The sequence below is a fragment of the Metopolophium dirhodum genome, chromosome 2 (assembly GCF_019925205.1).
Source record: "Metopolophium dirhodum isolate CAU chromosome 2, ASM1992520v1, whole genome shotgun sequence".
NCBI classification, from domain to species: Eukaryota; Metazoa; Arthropoda; class Insecta; order Hemiptera; family Aphididae; genus Metopolophium; species Metopolophium dirhodum.
The window spans coordinates 8181190-8200743 of record NC_083561.1 but is presented as its reverse complement, the minus strand read 5'-3'; the positions used below and the strand labels follow the sequence as shown (position 1 = coordinate 8200743).

Here is a 19554-nt window from a genome sequence, read left to right as displayed (position 1 = left end):
AAAACAGTCATAATTATCAGAAAATAAAACGTTATTTTTCGTAATAAAATTGAAGTAAATATAATTAAATTGAAATGTGAAGAGTTAACGATAATGATTTCAATGGTCCCAATAAATCATTAGGTAATATAATAAAATATGTAAAAAACAAAAACACGAGTATTTAAGAAACATTGAATAATATTATTTAAATAATGCACACCTCCTACTCATATAAATAGAAGAGCAATAATTTAATATAAGATATGTTATAATATGATGACTATAATGGATAATTTATCAAAAATGTAAATTTGTTATATATTATAATTAAATCTACTGTCACAGTCAGGCGTACCTATATATACATTTACGTAAAAACGAGTAATAGGATTGCAAACTATAACACGAGAACATTTGGTAAGTTGTGTTCTAGTGTGATTGCCTACATTGTATTTAATTTCTAATAAAAAAATGATATTAAGTAATAACAGTTATCGAATGACGGTCATGTCGATAATGTGTTGGATTATGATGTCGCAAAAACGTAGGCGGCGGATCACATCGAATATTATGTAGTAGGTCGTGATTTGTGATATTTGAAGAACGAGCTCGTTCGTATTTGTGCAATAATAATGTATTATATTGTGATTTCTGAACACGTTATGACATATTTTATTTATTATTATGAATGTTATTTTTTTGTAAAAACTTTTTAAATAATATTTATTTAGGAAAATATACACTATCAGATTCTGTGCCTAAAAACACACTACGTACAAAAATTGAAATTCAGCCATTTGCAGTGTTTCTTTGACCATTCGGGGAACCACTTCGATCAATCAAAGCCCTAGTGCAACAACAACTATTGAAACGTGGTTGACTCTTTTCGCTCAATCATTACCCGCTGGATGTATCTAAATTAAGGAATACAATTATGTAAATTGCGACACACTTTGTCGAATGTGAAAAAAATGTTAAGTATAACGAGAGTCGGATGGGATCCTGTAGCTCGGGTAAGTGCAATTTGTTTGAGAAAAATTATTATTATAAGTTACAAAATAAAGTTATTTCTTAGTCAATGGTAAGAAAGTCTTTCATAAAACATTTTCGTTAATAGCATCGTTCCACTCAGAATAAAAAAATAAAAAACCGTAATATACAATATTTTTAATGGTACACATAATATTTCAAACATTTTATTACTTAATTAATAAGGAAAATAACAAGAAGGCGATAAAATCACGGGGGTTTTGGTGGTAAAAATTGCAAGGAGTTCGGAGGCATGTAAAAATAGGTGCAAGGATGTTCGACAAATAGCTATCAGTCGGTAGGAAAATAGTATAATAGTTTATCGTTTTGTTAAATAGATAGAAGAAAGAGAGAGAAACATTTTTAAAGCTGGCTCGTATTATGTTATATACAATTTATATATTTGTCATTATACATGTCATAGGCAAAAAATAATATATTAGTGATGAACTTAAAAACAATTAATGCATGCCTTTCGGATTATCGTATATTAAAGGCAAAGGTTATGAAAATAAATTAATATTAATGAAACAATAGGTACCTATATGAATTCCATACAATCATAATGGTTAAAGAAAAATGAAACAGCATTAATTATTTTCTGTAAAAATTGTTCGTTCCAAACCTTCCAATATCAATAATAAACCAAAAAATAATGGCACCAGCAAAGGCACGGTACTGACTGAAACAGTGCGACTGATTTTACTGATATTAAATTTAATATTTATATTATGATACAGTGTTGGCGCTAGGTCGGCAGTCACATCTTGTTAGAAATAATATAACATCAGTGAACAGCTCCGTTTCGGACGGTGACTTTTGCGAGGACGGGCCATTCCAGAGAAATAAATTATCACTAAGACCCAACGTATACAATGTACATACCGACCAATGATATAATATCAACGTACCTATGTAGAAATGTGGTAGGTAGGAGCGCATACAATATACGATATACCAAATATTATAATATGTTATGGACTTTTTTGCACTATATTAAATACTTCGGTATTTCATATTATCATAAAAACTATAGTACTACTATAATACCGTTTATGCACTCTCTTTTATACACACACACACGCGCGCGCGTACGATTATCTTGTAGATTATGACGTGTAAAGAAACTAATAATAATTATAATTATAGTATGGTCTTTAGAACAATTACAGGCGACGATATCGAATTACACGACCACCGCGGTGACCTTTTTACTCTCTCACGTGTATAATATAGTGCATAATGTATTTACTACACTACTATACAGACTTTTCGATACCTAAACCTATGTGTAATTCAATAAAGCTATTTATAGACAGTACGCATATTACAAAGTGGCAGCGAATGTGTTTATTTCGGTATGTTGTAATATATTCGCAATCATTTTTTTTTGTTTCGTCGTGAGTTCTCATCGTAGTTTCAGGTAGATACTTGCAGTATTTTAAGTTTTTTTTTTTTTTTGTTTGTTTTTAATTGCCACGTTGCTCTAGGAATATTAAAAACTGTGAAAAATTTAATTTTTTTTCAGTTATTAATTTTTTTTTTATCATTATTATTATAGACAGTCACGTCGCTAGATGTATGTATATTTTGTATAGGTAGCTATTATTATAATAATTTCAAAATGTATTATATAATCTTATACCATTATTATAATTTATGGTGCAGGATAGTTTTAGATCTAACAGAAAAAATTCAAAAGGGGAATATTGTGTTTAAAGTATATCAACCAATCTATATTCTATATATTACCTATAGTACATACTACATACATTATGTACTAGGTACTTAATTACTGATGAAATGTTTTGTTTTAGATATTTTTGTGAGGAGTAAGGAAACTAAAATAAAAATCTAATATAAAGTGAAACAAATGTTTTGTTGGTTATTTATCGTGATCCTAACACTAGAAACGCCAGCAAAATTTTCCTACGATATACACCTATAATAGGTCAGGAACACCGAAAAAATAATGGCTCTCCATTAATTTGATCTACATTCATTAGACTACACGTCCAACAACGTAACACTTAAAAAATAATTTTCGTATTAAATTGTTTTATTTGGTATCTACAAGGTTTATTGCTTGTTATATTAATTTTTTTTTGTATTTATATAATATCAAATCAGTGAATTTCAATGGTACCCATCGATTCCACTAATATAGCTTCGATCCCGCCAGTTCAAGTACATATACCTACCTACAATATACAATATACAAATTTCAATTGAAACCTAATGTTTTGTTTTTTATATTCATGAGCCATAAGTGCTTTTTTAAATTTAAATCTCTATGATTCCCGTGAATTACAGCGTGTTCCTGGGAACAACCCATCCAACGCTGCTGCAATTAATTATAACGATTAAACGCTATTATCATCGTTAAACCGAAGAAAAAAATTTAGAAAATTAATTGGATTTTTTTTATTATTATTATTATTCTGATTCTGGTTGATTTTGAACTTTCGAGAATTATTTTATAAAATAATCAAGAAAAAGTATATTAATTAGTTTAATGTCTGATCCACTTGTTTTTAACTTTATTTTCGCTGTATAGGTAGCTTTAAACATATTATTATCATTATTAATGTATAGTTTATAAGTCTCTTTAGATCTTCGAGAAAATTAACTTCTGTTTTGTGCATTATTTGTATATTGATGAAAGACTTTGATTTTTTAGACACAAGATCAAAGAATAACATATATTTTAAGGTTCATAGTTGTGTTACATATAGTAAATTGTGAAGACTTCATGTTTTATATAAATATAAATTATCAGTTTTAATTTGTAAATGTAAATGTAAATGTAGGTTAGTGTAATATTTAAACTCGGGTTAATTTTGTAATAAAACAATTTTGATCAATAATTTCTTCGGTGTTTTGAACTATTGAAGTCGAAATATTCTTAAAAATAATCTAGATTTTGCAATATACTTTTTGGTTTTTTAAAAATAAGTGTTTATTATGGATATTCATAAAAATCGTTTAACCGTTATTCTGATATAATATTTTCGGAATCGTTCGATATGTCTTCTCCTCCCTGTTAGAAGAAACTTATTTTAAATAAAAAATTACTTTTATAATTTAATGCTAAAAATTGCTAAATAAAATTGTACAAGCCTAAAAACTTGATCGCAGTATAATTTAAAAAAATCAATAATTGCAAGATGTTAAAAAACCAATTATACCATTCACGATACGATTTGAACATTTTATCTAATTTTCGAAAATGTGTGATTTATTTCTCGTTAATAAAACCATATTATGTTATATACATATAAGGAAATATTTATATTACGTTCACAAGCAGTTTAACCGACAAAGATAGTGCTAAAATCTGCAAAATAATGGCATAGTTATGCAATCTAGACGAAGCACTAGAATCGTCTTCCGACGTGCTCTGCGGAGTCGTATACTGCTGGGAAGGATCCAGTGCCAATCCTTTCGACAAAGGATTTATGTACTCCCAAATCGCTTCTGGACTACCATTGTCGTACCATTTTACGTTGTCCTCGATTTCTCTCCGATACACAGGGACGAGTGTATTTCTATATTCAACGGGCGTATTGCTTCTAAACGCCATTTCCATAATCTAAAACCGAACATTCTTACGTGATTATAATATCACGAATTTATTATAACTTTTAAACAACTGTAGATTTATAGTGTAACTTATACTGGTTGTTATCTAAAAATCATATCACCCGGTAGGTGGGCTAATTCACATATTGTGCGAACTGCGAATAATGGTCTCTGTGTGGCCGTGTATGTTATACCCTGAAGTCCATAGATGTCTTTATACGTTTGAATATATGGCACATTATAAACACGAATTGATTGTCATAATGGACTTAAACTTAAATTATCTCGAATGGTATGTTAAATAATTGTAATAGGTAATAGAAATTATAGAACAACATTATTATTAGATAATGTACCTACTATTATATAAGTGTTTAGTGCATATTGCGATGGCTATTAAATGCACAATATTATATTATAAAGTGCAGTCATAATAGGTACTATCATGAATGGAATTTTATATTATCAATTGTTATAACTAGAGCTTCACTATAGATATATAATAAATTAATAAAATGTCTCTTTACATTTTCGATTTCGCTCTCGGTGGAAGCCTTTGCAGCTAAGATTGAGTATATAGTCGTAGCTATATTTCTACCATTTTTTACGTTTTTGACAAGGTCTGTGAAATATTTGCCGAGAAAGTAATTCATAGCAGTTATCCCATTCGACGTCGAAGACAAAGCATTAAAGAAGTCCTCGTAATCACTTGGTTCAATTGGACATTTGTCCTCCATTATTAATGTCAAATACCTAAAACACGTAAAATATACTATTTAGTATTTTGGATACTAATTAATTTATCACTCGTTGTATTTCCATCATTTCAAACTATTGTCCTGGGTCGTTCGTTCCAATCAATACTGCATGGGTCTTACCCATACTATTTCGAACCGTACTACTAACTGAACATAGTACGTGTAATAACTCAAGCATTTTTAATTTTGAGTTACACGTCGTCTATTTGTATATACTTATATTTTATTTATTTATTTATTTTTTTATTGAACAAAATGCTTCAACGCCAATGATTATTAGCGTACAGTTATGGAGTTCCTTTTTTTTTCTGAACGATATTATTATTAATTTTTTTTAATACTTTGCTAAATTAAATTATATAATTCTATACCTATAATTATTATTATGAAATATAGCTATCCAAATTAAGATTGGACATAAAATATTTTTTGTGTTACGAGCATTTAAAATATTGTGCATTATCGTTGAACTCGATTATTATAAGGTCTAGACTTTGAGTTACTTCAATTATTTTCTAGGGATGTGTTAATAATCGAAACTATAGAATATTATAATTTATTACAATATGGTCACAAAAAAAATATTGTTCTCACGTCAAAAGTGTCTGTATGTCAGCACAGGGCAGTGCGTTAATCACCGACGCTCTTTCCGAATACGTTTTGGTGGTGTTGTATAAGTGTAAAAGTTTGTCCAGACTTCCTGAGACTTGTGACTGTCGAGCCCCGACACAGAACGCCGCGTCCTTAATGTCAGCCGGTATTCTAAAACGGATAAAAAAAACACACGCGCGTGCGTTATTATTTTACGTTTTACCTATAAAATACATTGTGACGATCGAATGGACTACCACGCTGGTGATAATAATATTATCACTATTAATATTATGAACTAGGATTTACTCTTCGCCGTTTTTCCATCGCCGAAAGTATTCCGGAACCGTACTCGTCCGATAGATGATATACTCGTCCAATTTACACGCCCACGTCGCAAACGTGTTCCAGCCGACATTGATGGGGTACTTGGGACTTTTTTGTTCGGCGACGAGTTTGTTGAACATTTTGAAAGCAGAGCTAGATAGGTTGGAAACAACGGCCTGCGTGAACACGAATGCGATTTAATAGGAATGTTATACATCATAATATTATAATATTATGCTGCGTCTTAAACTTATACAACCGAATGACGCTTTTACATTTTGCGTTATATTTATACTATTTTATTACTTGGCATTCGTATAGTGTTGCAGGACTAAAATAATTTATTTCAAGAATGTCGAGAATGTCCAACGAACGTGGATAGGTGTGCTCTTAAATTTGCATTATTAATGTACTTTAATTAATTGTTACTCTCATGTTAATTATGCATATGTTACAAATTGTTGCTTTAAAATTTATGCATAGCGTGTCACAATATTGTCATTTTATTATGTTGCGATTAAGCAAAAACTAAAAATTAAATTTTTTTAAAGTTGAATATTATACATTATACATGTTTGCAAGTTATTATGGTTTATTCTATTAAAAATGAAAACATAAAACTGAGCAAGTCGCTTTTATCGTCACGGCTTACGTTCAATACTTATATAGACATAATAATATTATATAGTTAATGCAGACCGTGAATAATAAATATAAGGCGCTGATCTTGTTTATTAAAGATGAACAAGTATTCAAAATTTAATGGGAAATGTATATTAAATCGTATCGTAAATTAGATACACGTTTACTCTATGATATGTTCATCATAGAATATACGACAACTGCAAAAAAACTAATTTAATAAATTAGCTGGTACTTATCTATAAATCTATAACATAAAAAGTTTCTTTCTGACCATGATGTATCAATGTGCTTTTTCAGCAAAATAATTAACAGTGACGATAACAGATTTGTATATCATTATTATACTATTATGTAATACCAGAATATGAGTAAAATGTATTTCAAGGTGATACCCACCTTGACATCGGGTAACGCATTTCTGCAACGTCTCATACGGTTTAATATATAGTTTAAACTGTTCATGGCCGAGAACCATGGTATTATGTCATCTTCCTTTTCCAGATACTGTGTGAAGCTCATTGGTATCTTGTAATTCAGCAGACCCGCTTTTGCCAAACTGAACGAATCGTCAATTAACTGAGCTCTGTTGAGAATGTGTACTTCTTTAGGTGAATCATTTAGTTGTTTGATCAACGACAACCAATTGTCTTCCGTGTAGTTTACCCTGTAGAAACCTAACGTGAAAATAAATACCTATAACTTATACAATATCATAACAATATTATGCTCAATGGCTTGAGCCCAGAAGTTGAAACGAAAGTATTATGAAAACTAGGTAGGTAATAGTTTGCGACAAAAAAGTAGTCCACCTGTTGATTGTACATTGAAAATGTACCATTCGACGTCATCGTCGATCGGGATAACTGTTTCGTTTACGAAAGGATTCAGCCAAACGGTCGGGGCGGACTTGGTGTCGAAATTTTTTTCTTTATTCGTCGTGTAACTCAAACGAATAAACCACTTGGATGTATCATTTGATTCCGTAAAACCGGATAAAAAGCGTTGCTAAAAAAAAAAAAAATGAATTGCTTGTCGTGATTGTTGGGTACTTGGGTTAGTTCTTACTTGAGTTAAGACGAGTGATTTGTCTTTTTTAATGACGTTCACAACGGGATATCCGGCTTGTTCCGTCCATGTGTTCATCACAGTGCGAACGCTGTTGCCGTTCAAGCCGGACTTTGTCCGGTCGAATAGCACATTGTCGAACGCGTTCCACAGTTTTTCCGGTTTCACTGCGGTATACCTATAATATTATGGTATTATACCGGATGCTACCTGCACTTATTAGATTAGTTTTCTCCGTATATCGTTATGATTGAAAAGTTTTTACGCAATTTTTGGATTTCAGATATTTTTCAAAAAATATTATTGTTGTTAAAATGTTTTTAAGGTATTTTAAAATTATAATCATTTAAAAATTCTGAATAGCTGAGAAGTATATACTTACTGGTTATGGGTCAAATACATATTAATGGATGTTTTGAACACTTCTTCACCCACCCAATCGTTGAGCATCATCATGATCGCCGCGGCCTTCTGTCCGGACAATCTGTCGGCCGTGTAATAATCCGCCTCTCCTGGCATGATTGCTGGCGCGGACAAAGGCCGTATTTGATTTCTGTCGTCATCCAGGGCCTGCCGTTGCTGGTCGACGATGAAAAAGTGCTCTAGTCGCCATTCCGGTTCCAACTGTAACAGTGAACACAATAATATGGCATTATTATTATCTTCGCGACGATATTGTATAATATTATTAATACGTTATGCACATGCCCGGTGCGCGATCGAGACAATGCCAACATAATAATGTGTGGTATAGACCACCGGTATTATTATACCGCATAAATATTACCGTTGCGGTGGCAAAGTACTCCAAATAAGTAGCTAGCCCTTTGTTCAGCCACGCAAAGTCCCACTGGGCCGGCGTCACTAAATTGCCAAACCACTGCGTCGCCACGGCGTGTCCCACCGCTGTCTTCGCCGACATTATTGCCCTGGAGTTCGTTTTCATGTCGACAAAAAGCGTTTTCTCCCTGTCACGCACAAACATGCCGTTAAAATGTAATTATTTTAGTACAAATACAGATGTGATTTGCAGATTAACCATTATACGAGACCGAGTATATGATTTCACTAAATGTTAACGAATAGTAATATTACAAAATACAAATTTAAACGGGTCGAAAGTTGGTAGTTATCGATTAACTCATCAGCTGAGACACTGAATAGACACTCTCTGTAGAATCAATAAATTAGGTGATCACGATACGGCATTTTAAGGTATAATCTATGCATAACTCTTAGTTCAAAAATCAAATAATTATTTTTTATTTTTTAATATTATTAACTACGGATTTTTTATTTTTTACTTATCTAAATTGCCCACAATAATAGGTACCATTAATTTGTTTGGTGTACCACGTAATGGCACGAATAAAAGATAAATACAATTTAAAACTGGGTGGTATTAAGTCTTAGATTACTATTGAATCGGAGTTTAAAAATGAATGTTTCTGCACATGGAAGTAGTTTTAACTCGAAATCTTTTTGATTTACCAACGCTATTATGAATAATAATATGATGCGATTCTCGGCCGTGTGAAAATGGTTTCCTCATGTACCTTACCGGTATGTGGTTAATCCCCAATTATTTTCAAATTGTCCTAAGCCTAGAATCGGCACGGCCAACAAGTTCAGTTCGGGCATAGCGTACGGTATGCCAGTGTAATTTTCCATGACCCCCAAAATGTCAGGTGCCGCTTTCGTCATGTACTCGATCTGATACAAACGGCCCAAATGAGAGTACACATTGATCTCGCTCAGGCGAGTGTTGTCGAATTTTTCGAATTCGCCGACAAAAAACGCGACCGAAGACGTGGACATGCACGGTGTCTGCGCAAAGTGAACCCATTTCCTGCTATGATATTCAACCGAACCATTCGCGAGTATCTCGTCCCTGCAACACAATGTAATAATATGGTTTATAAGTTAATTTTTAAAAGACCAATAATTGACACACTGTAAATATGTACACATCAATATAAAAATATATAATATTATAGCGTCATGACGTTGCTTGAAAATCGTGAAGTCTGAGTTAAACTCGTATGGTTTTTTTTATTCATATTTATTTTTAAAAAACAACAATACAAGACGGAAATTATCATACAATTATTTATATAATAAACTGTTTGGTTTAAAATAACAACAATGCGATACCTACATATTATTATAAACAAAGATAAAAACATCAATTTTAAAAATAGACGAATAAAAATATTTTTTTTAAAAGTTGAAGTGCCTATGCCTCCACTGGGAGGCTCTTCACTCTGTTTTCCAATATTTTAATTTATTTATTATCATCAAATAAACTTATTGCTCTAACTTGTAACAGATAACCTAATAAATAAATATGAGAAAAAAATATCTAATAACAAATATAATAAATACCTATTATATCAATGTCACACGAATATACACATAAATGACAACAATTCACACATTTTTACCTACAAAGTTTTTTTGAATAATAACCATTCCCAAGTCCCAACATATTATGTTCTATATATTAGCTGGTATTTATATCGTTCCATGCAAATGTATTATCTGTGAAGTCAATGTTTGTCTATAATAAACGATAGTCTTAACAGATAATAGCTGTATAACACACAAACACAGCATTTTTAAATATACGACCATGTAGGGATCTGTAGGCATTTAGGATAATCTAGGTTTCACATTTATGGGAGTGATATAACTCTTAACACATTGATAGATGATAGGATTATACAACAATATTAATATCACAGTCATTTTAATGCAAAATAACTGAAAATTCTTTGATTGTAAATTCTAATGGAAACATTGGAAACTATAATAAATTATAGATGCACGATTTGTAAACCAATTAAATCATATACCTAGTACTCGTAGTACCTTTTTTTTTCACAAATAGTAGTATATGTATACCACAATATTGGAAAGCTCGTTTTAAAATTTTAAGGGCTACTTCACAGTTGAAAGGTCGGTACTTTATGTACTAAATAACTATGAACTGTTGCATACGCCGAAATAATCCAATGGCGGGGAAATATCCAATCTTTATGAATTCTTGATTGAGTTAATGAAATTAAAATCACAAATTATTTTTATTTTGAATTAATACTAAATTTAGTTTTTAAATCTTATCATAATATTATTGGGTATTCAATCTGCTCAGATGTGAATTTGTATTTTATAGTGATATTGTGATATTTAAAATTGTGTTATACGAGGACACGAGGTACCTACTACCTATTACACACCTGGTGTAAAATAATTGTTTACAGGTTGTATATGAAATAAAAATATAAGTTAATATTATTGGAAAATTAATTTGATATTTAATAATTACATTTATTCAGAATATTATAGGTACATTATTTTATATTAAAAATATTTCTAGTCATAGGTATATCAGAATATTCGTAGGCGATAGCATGACTTTAAATATTAATTTACTCTAAACAATTGTTGCGTTACTGTGGGTTCTAAAATATTTTCTTCAATTATTATGCCATTTTGAAAATCGTCATTATTTTTATAATATGTGTTCAATTTCAGATAATTTAAGGTCTGCACGGTTCAGTATAGTATAATACAGTAGTATAGAAAAAAACCGCATTTGAACATATCTATACTTACACATGAATGGTATCTATAACTGGCATATTTGATAGAGCGATTTCATTCTCTTTAACTTTTATTGATATATTGAAAGGTGTTCTAAAATTTGGTTCATCATAACAAGGGAAAGTACTTCTAGCCAGTGTGGTTTGAAATTGGGTGGCAGCTATCCATCTGAAAAAAAAATGATTAAAATAAATAGCAACTATTAATATAATTACAATGTAATTATATATACTATATTAAATAATTTAAATATTGAATAATGTTTTAGGAATATATAAATTGCTGTTAATATTGTTATATCATTTTTAATATACTTGAAGTTGAGCACTGTAATTCATTATAGGTATAGTTTAATTAATATAGTCTCAATTCTGTATTTTGTGCATTAATTTATTACACCTGAATGTATTGAGTTGGTATATTAGCTTAAAATAGCAGCTTAAGGTTTTATTGATCAATATAATTTGTATACAAAAAAAATAATGTATAATTGAGCTTACTTTTTTCCATCCGAATCGGTTTCATAACCGCTTTTAAAAAAGCCCGTTCCGTCGTCCCTGAGAATGCCTTCAAACCTTATGCGGATCGTGTATCTTCTGTTGGCCAAGACGTGTCCGTCCATGGATATCACCACCTGTTCCCGGTCTTCCGCGTAACTCCAAGAGTGTACATTGATGTCCCTGTCGGTGTTTTCGTCCGTCACCCTGATGTCGTGCAACACTAAGCCCTTAGAATTCAGCGTGATCGTGGAAGTGGCGGTCATCACAGCGACCGTGATATCCACGCTGCCAGCGAACGAAGCATTTTCCGGTTTGAGGTTCGGTTCTACTCTCAGCACGTACGACCGCGGTTCTGTGTTGCCCGGCAATCGTCCGGAAACCACGGTCTGGCCATCGTAGCCCTGTACAAGGCAGAGAACTACGATAGAAACCACCGTCGTCCACAACATTGTGTATGCAGCGAACAACCACGGTGTTTGGATAAATATTGGTAACCACAGCGCTGTACGGTGAAAAAGTGTGTCGCAATGCAAATATGACTATACAATTAGTAATAATATATTAAACATTGTACTAGAACAATAAATTCGCTATAATCTTATCTATTGTAACGTCCGGATGAGTCTTCGTATCGGTGTCACGAAGTATCGACATGTTTGGACACTTCAAGCAATAAACAGTATTAAACCTAATAAATAAAAAATGATTGTTCTACTGTGATCGTGAAATAACAAGTACGTAAAGGCAGAAATTACGGCCCTGTATGAATGGTTTTTTAATTTTTTTTTTACCATACGTATATGATCACCTGGTAGGTAACCTACTTACTTAGGATTTACATAATACGTCCTATATCACATGGATATTCCCACACGTGGTAAACGTTCGTAGTAAACTTACTACAAACGTTGAAAATCAGCGACCTTGTGTCGTTAAGCTTTAGAAGTTAAGTTTATAATGTGCTGGTGTTGTGACTGCGATTACGTCATACAAATGAAGTAAAATACGTTTGTAATATTATGTAAATATTTCCATACCGTATCTATATACGTATCATTATGCGAATGTTCTCGATTAAATAGTTATCATTAAGCCAGAAAGTTGTAGGAGTTGCATGTTTTTATATAATCTTATTTATAGCGAACCAAGCTAATCCGTTATATACAATTACGAGTTTGAAAACGATCATTTAAAATTTGATACTTTTGCATATTTCATACATTTTAGGAAAAAAGTTTATAATTCTTAATTTTTATCCACATTTAATATTACTAATTTATTTTATTATCGGCTGTGTACTTTATGATCAATTATTCAAATGTTTTTTTCAGACTTGCAAAGTTTCAAAAAGCAAATTTTACCATTTTATGTAACAAAACTTTTTTATACAATGTCATATTATTTTATATCACAGTATACCGTAAATGCCACGACGAGGTATTGTATTTTTTGTCCATCTATAGTTTTCCGCCATATTTTATTAATATATATAGTTTTTTTTTAAAAAAAAATAATAATTTATACCTATTCTAATATTATGTAACTTATAAATGACAAGTTCTAATTTATGTTTGAACTTGTCATAACTTTTATTAGCTTTTTGAGTACATCTTTTTAGGTTTGTATGTGGTTTTTATTCTAACTTCCTAATCATCACAATTCATAGTACAATATTTTCGCTGTTTCATTAATCGATAATAATTGTGTAACATTGTGCATGCCGTGTGGCACTCGTATGTAGTAGAGGTATTATATTATGTCTTCCTTAGTTATGAATTTATGATAAACAATCATAAAATAATAAACTATTGACTTACAGTATTAAATATTCTAATAAATGCACTACATGTATTATAATTATTAATGAATTAATTTAGTGATTGTACATAATATTATAACGAACACGAATAATTATCACTTCACCAAATAAAATATAATAACACACGTTTCAGGAATATGAAAAAAATTATAAATATTTGCAAAAATACAATGCACATTGTACAAATAATTATTCAAAAGTAAAATATTTCACTTAGGTACATTATTTTTAAATTAGTAATTCTACATAAATCTTATTTATATTTAGGAACATTATTATGTCATGAATATTAATCATTGACAAGGTATCTCAACTCTTGGTAAGTATAATGAATTGGTGTTAATCAAAAAATTAAATAACCATTTAAAAATAATAGCATTTATAAACACATTTTATAGAATTTGTTCCAATACTATGAGCAAATTGGCCAACATTAATTACTCATTCGATTAACTGTACAGAAATAGTTTTAATAAAAAAATATACCATTTTTTTATTATAATTTTATTTATTAACAGGACAAATATTGTGATAAACTAAAACTTACCAAAAGAAAATTAACAAATGCTCACTGGATTATAGAAAATCAAAACAAAACTAAATTTATTTGATTAGTTTACAGAGAAATATTTACATTGTTACTGAAAACATTTTTCCTAGCAAGCTTATTCCAAAAAAATACTGTGCCCATTAAAAGAGCAATAATTATTAACACACTTGTGAAAATAAAATTAAATACATAATATGGTCGTCCATAAAACGATTCAGTGGACACAATCATTGGTTTATATGTTGACGTTGTATATTTGGTAGTAGGCACAAAAGGTTCCGATGTTGGGACATGTTCTGTTGATGTTCTACTGTATCTTATAGGAACAGGTTCGACTGACGTGCTTAATTTTGTTGTAGAATCGGTGTAAATTGTCGGTTGAATTGGTTCTGTCGTTGTTCCATAATAAACTGACGAAGATTCAGTAGCAACAGAGGTGGAAGTAGATTCTTGTGTTGCCACAGTTGTACTAGAAGACATTGACGAAGACTCAGTAGCAACAGAAGTAGAAGTGGACTCTTGTGTTACCGAAATTGTACTAAAAGATATTGATGACGAATCTGTAGTAACAGAGGTGGAAGTGGATTCTTTTGTTACCGAAATTGTACTAGAAGGCATTGATGACGGATCTGTAGTAACAGGGGTGAAAGTGGATTCTTGTGCTTCCGAAATTGTACTAGAAGGCATTGATGACGGTTCTGTAGTAACAGGGGTGAAAGTAGATTCTTGTGCTTCCGAAATTGTACTAGATGGCACTGATGACGTATCTGTAGTAACAGGGGTGAAAGTGGATTCTTGTGCTTCCGAAATTGTACTAGAAGGCATTGATGACGGATCTGTAGTAACAGGGGTGAAAGTAGATTCTTGTGCTTCCGAAATTGTACTAGATGGCACTGATGATGGATCTGTAGTAACAGGGGTGAAAGTAGATTCTTGTGCTTCCGAAATTGTACTAGAAGGCATTGATGACGGATCTGTAGTAACAGGGGTGAAAGTAGATTCTTGTGCTTCCGAAATTGTACTAGATGGCACTGATGATGGATCTGTAGTAACGGGGATGGAAGTGGATTCTTTTGTTACCGAAATTGTACTAGAAGGCATTGATGACGGTTCTGTAGTAACAGGGGTGAAAGTGGATTCTTGTGCTTCCGAAATTGTACTAGATGGCACTGATGATGGATCTGTAGTAACAGGGGTGAAAGTGGATTCTTGTGCTCCCGAAATTGTACTAGAAGGCATTGATGACGGATCTGTAGTAACAGGGGTGAAAGTGGATTCTTGTGCTCCCGAAATTGTACTAGAAGGCATTGATGACGGATCTGTAGTAACAGGGGTGAAAGTGGATTCTTGTGCTTCCGAAATTGTACTAGATGGCACTGATGACGGATCTGTAGTAACGGGGATGGAAGTGGATTCTTTTGTTTCTGAAATTGTACTAGAAAACATTGGTGACGAATCTGTTGGAATATCTGCATATTTCTTATTTCTTATTGCGTTCAGTTGATCAGGAGCCGCTCTCATTATATATTTTTCCAGATATAAGCCATCCTCGTGACTTAAGCTTTGACGTAATTTGCCAAGTTGCTTGAATTCACCAACAAAAATGTTAACCATAGATGTTGGAATTAGTGGAGTTTGAATAAAATGAACCCAGGTCTTGTACGTGTATTTGGTTGAATCTTTTCCTATGGGCTCATCTCTAGAAGTAACAAAAATTGAACTTTTTTAATAAGTGTTATGCCATTTATATAACAAAATAAATGGCGGGATGGGTGAATTTAGTACCTATAGAAGGAATAAACACAAGCGGACATATCCTTTTTCAGTTACACGTTTTATAAAGTACCAAATAGGCATGCCTAGTCTACCATAATAGGACTAAAAACAATGAAAAAAACAAATTATTCTAATTTATTGGTTTGATTTTGGGGATATATGACAAGAAAAATCTCTAAAAAGTAACATTGTGTATAATTTTTAAGACAATTTTTTTAGAAATTTTGTAATAATTAATTTTAAAGTGTTCAACATTTTTAACACTATATTCAAACTTTATAATTTCTGATGATTTTACTATTTCAGTGTATAAAATAAATGTTATTATTTTAGGTTTACTTATAAGAATTTACCTATATGTATTTTAACTCAATGAAATAATAATATAATATCCATTTAAATTTATAGTTTTAAAAATAATCAATTAAATGTAATTCTTACATGTCAACAGTGTTCAAAATCGGCATACTTGACAAAGCGATTTCGTTCCTTTTAGTTTTTATGGATACGTTAAATGGTGTTTTAAAGTGTAGTTCATCATAACAAGGAAAAGCACTTCTTGCGCGTGTAGTTTGTAATTGATTGTTAGCAGCCACCAACCTGTAAAACATATATAACAGTAATACAGTATTGACAATCTAAAAATGAATATAAAAAAAAAATCGAGCAATTTGATGAAATATTGTACTGTATAATATCATGTTTAAATACATATTTTATTCCCTCCAAATCGACTATGACACTATGTAGTCACTTTTATTCAATATGGCGATGTGCAACAACAGAAAGCGATAAACATACAAACCTACTTTTTTACACGCAGGTAGGCATCGTAAGAGGTGTGGAAAATCTTGGACGCATCGTCGTTCAAATAACCACTATAATCAATATGTATAGTGTATTTTCGTTTTGCCAAAATAAGTCCATCTACCTTGACTTTTACTTGTTCCAGGTCTTCCATGCACTTCCAAGAGTCAACCCTGACATCGCCGTTGGTGTTATCATCCGTAATCCTGATTTCGTGCAACACCAAGTCCTTTGAGTTAAATGTAATCTCGGCGGTGGTGGTCTTCACTACGATTGAGATGTCCACTAGGCCGGTGAACGAAGGGTTTACCGCATCAAAATCCGGCAACACACTCAGTGCGTACGATTCCGGTTTGGTGTCGTCCGGCAACCGTCCAAAATCCAAGTTAGGTTTTTCATCGTATCCCCGGACGTGCGCAAAAACGACGAAAAACGCAATATATGATCGCGGTCGCATATTGTCGAACAGGCACAACTAACTAATGACTAGAGTACTTACCGAAAATCAACGCTAAATTTAAGGTAATCTAAACGCAAACACCTATATTATATATATAATGATGAATGATGATATACAATTACCATTATCTTATCGGGTGGACGAGTAACGAGAAACGAGCTTCATCAACATGTCGAGACACTTATGTACACCGTAATGATTATTATAAACATGATTCGATTAAAGCCACGTCAAATACAACAAATTGTAGAGAGTTCACGACTAGTAGACTAGTACTGCACTGGAATAAATCTGCAGGAAATCTGCGTGTACGTAATGTATATTATAATGTTTAATGTACCTACCTACATATAATATAAATCTTTAAAGTCATATCGATTGATCGACGTATTTCGTACGATAACCAAAATCACAATATAATCATAAAACTTATTTCAGATAGTTAAATAGTGTCCTATCCAGTTATTTACTCATTTACATATAGGTAGGTACGAATCGTACAAACAATTACAATTTACACAATTAAATTACACCTATATGGTATCAAAATAACAGTAATGTCTGTATATTATGTTTTTTGGATTAATGGATATCATAATGTATCTATTTTTAAATACATCGATTATGCAGACAATTTTATTAATCAAATGGTTTAGAGTTGAACATTGATACAATATCGACTGAATTTGATGAGCCTAAATTAAAGGAGAAGCACATAGTATATAGCATTAGAGCGTCAAATTATAATTAATAAATCGTGGATTGCTAATCACACGAAACCGCTAATACCTAATAAAACAAGATTAATCTTTTGCGTCCTTTTATCAAAACACTCGAATTTTCGACATCGTTCTATCTCGTTTTGATTAAATAATTAATTGTGCATTATAGCATATTATTTGGTACTTACCCAGGTTTAGATAATAACGAAACAGTTCTTATAATTTGAGACATTAACTGATTATTTATTTAAATTTCGTATAGAATAGTACATAATGATATTTTTTTTTTATTTAAAAACTTTGAAAATGCATGAATATAATAATAGACTTTTAAATATTATCTAGACTTTTTAAAATTTAAAATTGTTGTATGAATGTTTTTACTGTCACCTGATAATATATTAAAGTCCTTAGGATAAACAAATATTTTTCCAACCTATATTGTTTTGCACGAGCTGGTGTCGTTCTTACCTACCTCCCTCCTAACCACTCAATTATTAACAATGCCAACACTTTTACCCTAGTGATCGAGGAACCAAGTTTATGGATTGTGTCAATAAATGGGAGGTGCGCGCGTAATACGATATAGAGAGCCTTGATATATATCGAAACTCTCTAGGACAGTACCTAGTAGTAGTAGCACCTACAGTAGTACGTATAAAATACATAATATTATTTATATAGAGATAACAAATTAGATTGCTAGGTTCTATACGCTTACCATGCAAACATTTGAATAAGTCATCACTAGTAGGTCACTCGTATCTTATCATATCATAGTTTTTGAGATACAAATATATTACTATGCGATTTGCATTTAGTCCAGCATAAAACCCATGTCTATTGTTGGTGCCAATTTTATTTTATTATTTATTTCATTTGTTGTCTAATAAATACCTTTGATTATGATTTATGACCCTTGAACGATTTCATGCAATTATTTATTTCATATTTTCATATTCTGGAACACTTATAAACATATAGGTACATTAAGTAGGTCGTATAGGTGTATTATACTATTGTCTATTTATAATATTTATGTAAGTAGGTACTAGCTATTTTTTTACCAACTACATTATTATTTATTAGCTAACTATAATTTTAAAATTTACATAATGTAGGTACCTGCATTTTATTAATGTTGCAATTTGACGTTGTTGATGATGTACAACATACATATTATTATATCTCAAAACACCCGTACAATTTTATTTTCTCTTAAATTACCTAAAATATGATGCTAATATTCTCTAAAAAACCTTCATTATATTCTCTTAAAAATTTAAAAAATAAGCTAAAATATGCAACAATATGCAAAAATAATCAATAAACATT

General features: G+C 31.3%; 2 protein-coding genes across 2 annotated transcripts; both read right to left on the bottom strand.

The window, feature by feature from the left end:
* Positions 1–4221: 4221 nt before the first annotated feature.
* LOC132938000 (aminopeptidase N-like) lies at positions 4222–12657 on the bottom strand. Its single transcript, XM_061004653.1, has 12 exons — positions 12086–12657; positions 11598–11753; positions 9541–9870; positions 8767–8947; positions 8362–8603; positions 7980–8157; positions 7724–7919; positions 7311–7588; positions 6252–6445; positions 5946–6113; positions 5121–5346; positions 4222–4603 (listed from the first exon to the last, which is right to left on the bottom strand). Exons 1-12 carry the CDS (start codon positions 12532–12534, stop codon positions 4301–4303), a joined length of 2901 nt encoding a protein of 966 aa, XP_060860636.1. The 5' UTR covers positions 12535–12657; the 3' UTR covers positions 4222–4300.
* Positions 12658–14231: 1574 nt separating this feature from the next.
* Positions 14232–18189, bottom strand: LOC132938002 (mucin-2-like). The gene is made up of 3 exons (XM_061004655.1): positions 17040–18189; positions 16672–16830; positions 14232–16153 (listed from the first exon to the last, which is right to left on the bottom strand). The coding sequence occupies exons 1-3, from the start codon at positions 17492–17494 to the stop codon at positions 14521–14523; spliced, it is 2247 nt and encodes a 748-aa protein (XP_060860638.1). The 5' UTR covers positions 17495–18189; the 3' UTR covers positions 14232–14520.
* Positions 18190–19554: the final 1365 nt, after the last annotated feature.

Excerpts from the sequence above, each read along its gene's own strand:
- LOC132938002 (XM_061004655.1), bottom strand. The coding sequence starts at position 17,494 with ATGCGACCGCGATCATATATTGCGTTTTTCGTCGTTTTTGCGCACGTC. Across the intron at positions 16,831-17,039 it reads GCCTACCTGCGTGTAAAAAA|GTTGGTGGCTGCTAACAATC; the intron begins GTAGGTTTGTAT and ends TATGTTTTACAG. Across the intron at positions 16,154-16,671 it reads ATTTTGAACACTGTTGACAT|AGATGAGCCCATAGGAAAAG; the intron begins GTAAGAATTACA and ends TGTTACTTCTAG.
- LOC132938000 (XM_061004653.1), bottom strand. The coding sequence starts at position 12,534 with ATGTTGTGGACGACGGTGGTTTCTATCGTAGTTCTCTGCCTTGTACAG. Across the intron at positions 6,446-7,310 it reads ATGCGTTACCCGATGTCAAG|GCCGTTGTTTCCAACCTATC; the intron begins GTGGGTATCACC and ends GTGTTCACGCAG. Across the intron at positions 6,114-6,251 it reads CGATGGAAAAACGGCGAAGA|AATACCGGCTGACATTAAGG; the intron begins GTAAATCCTAGT and ends TATCCGTTTTAG.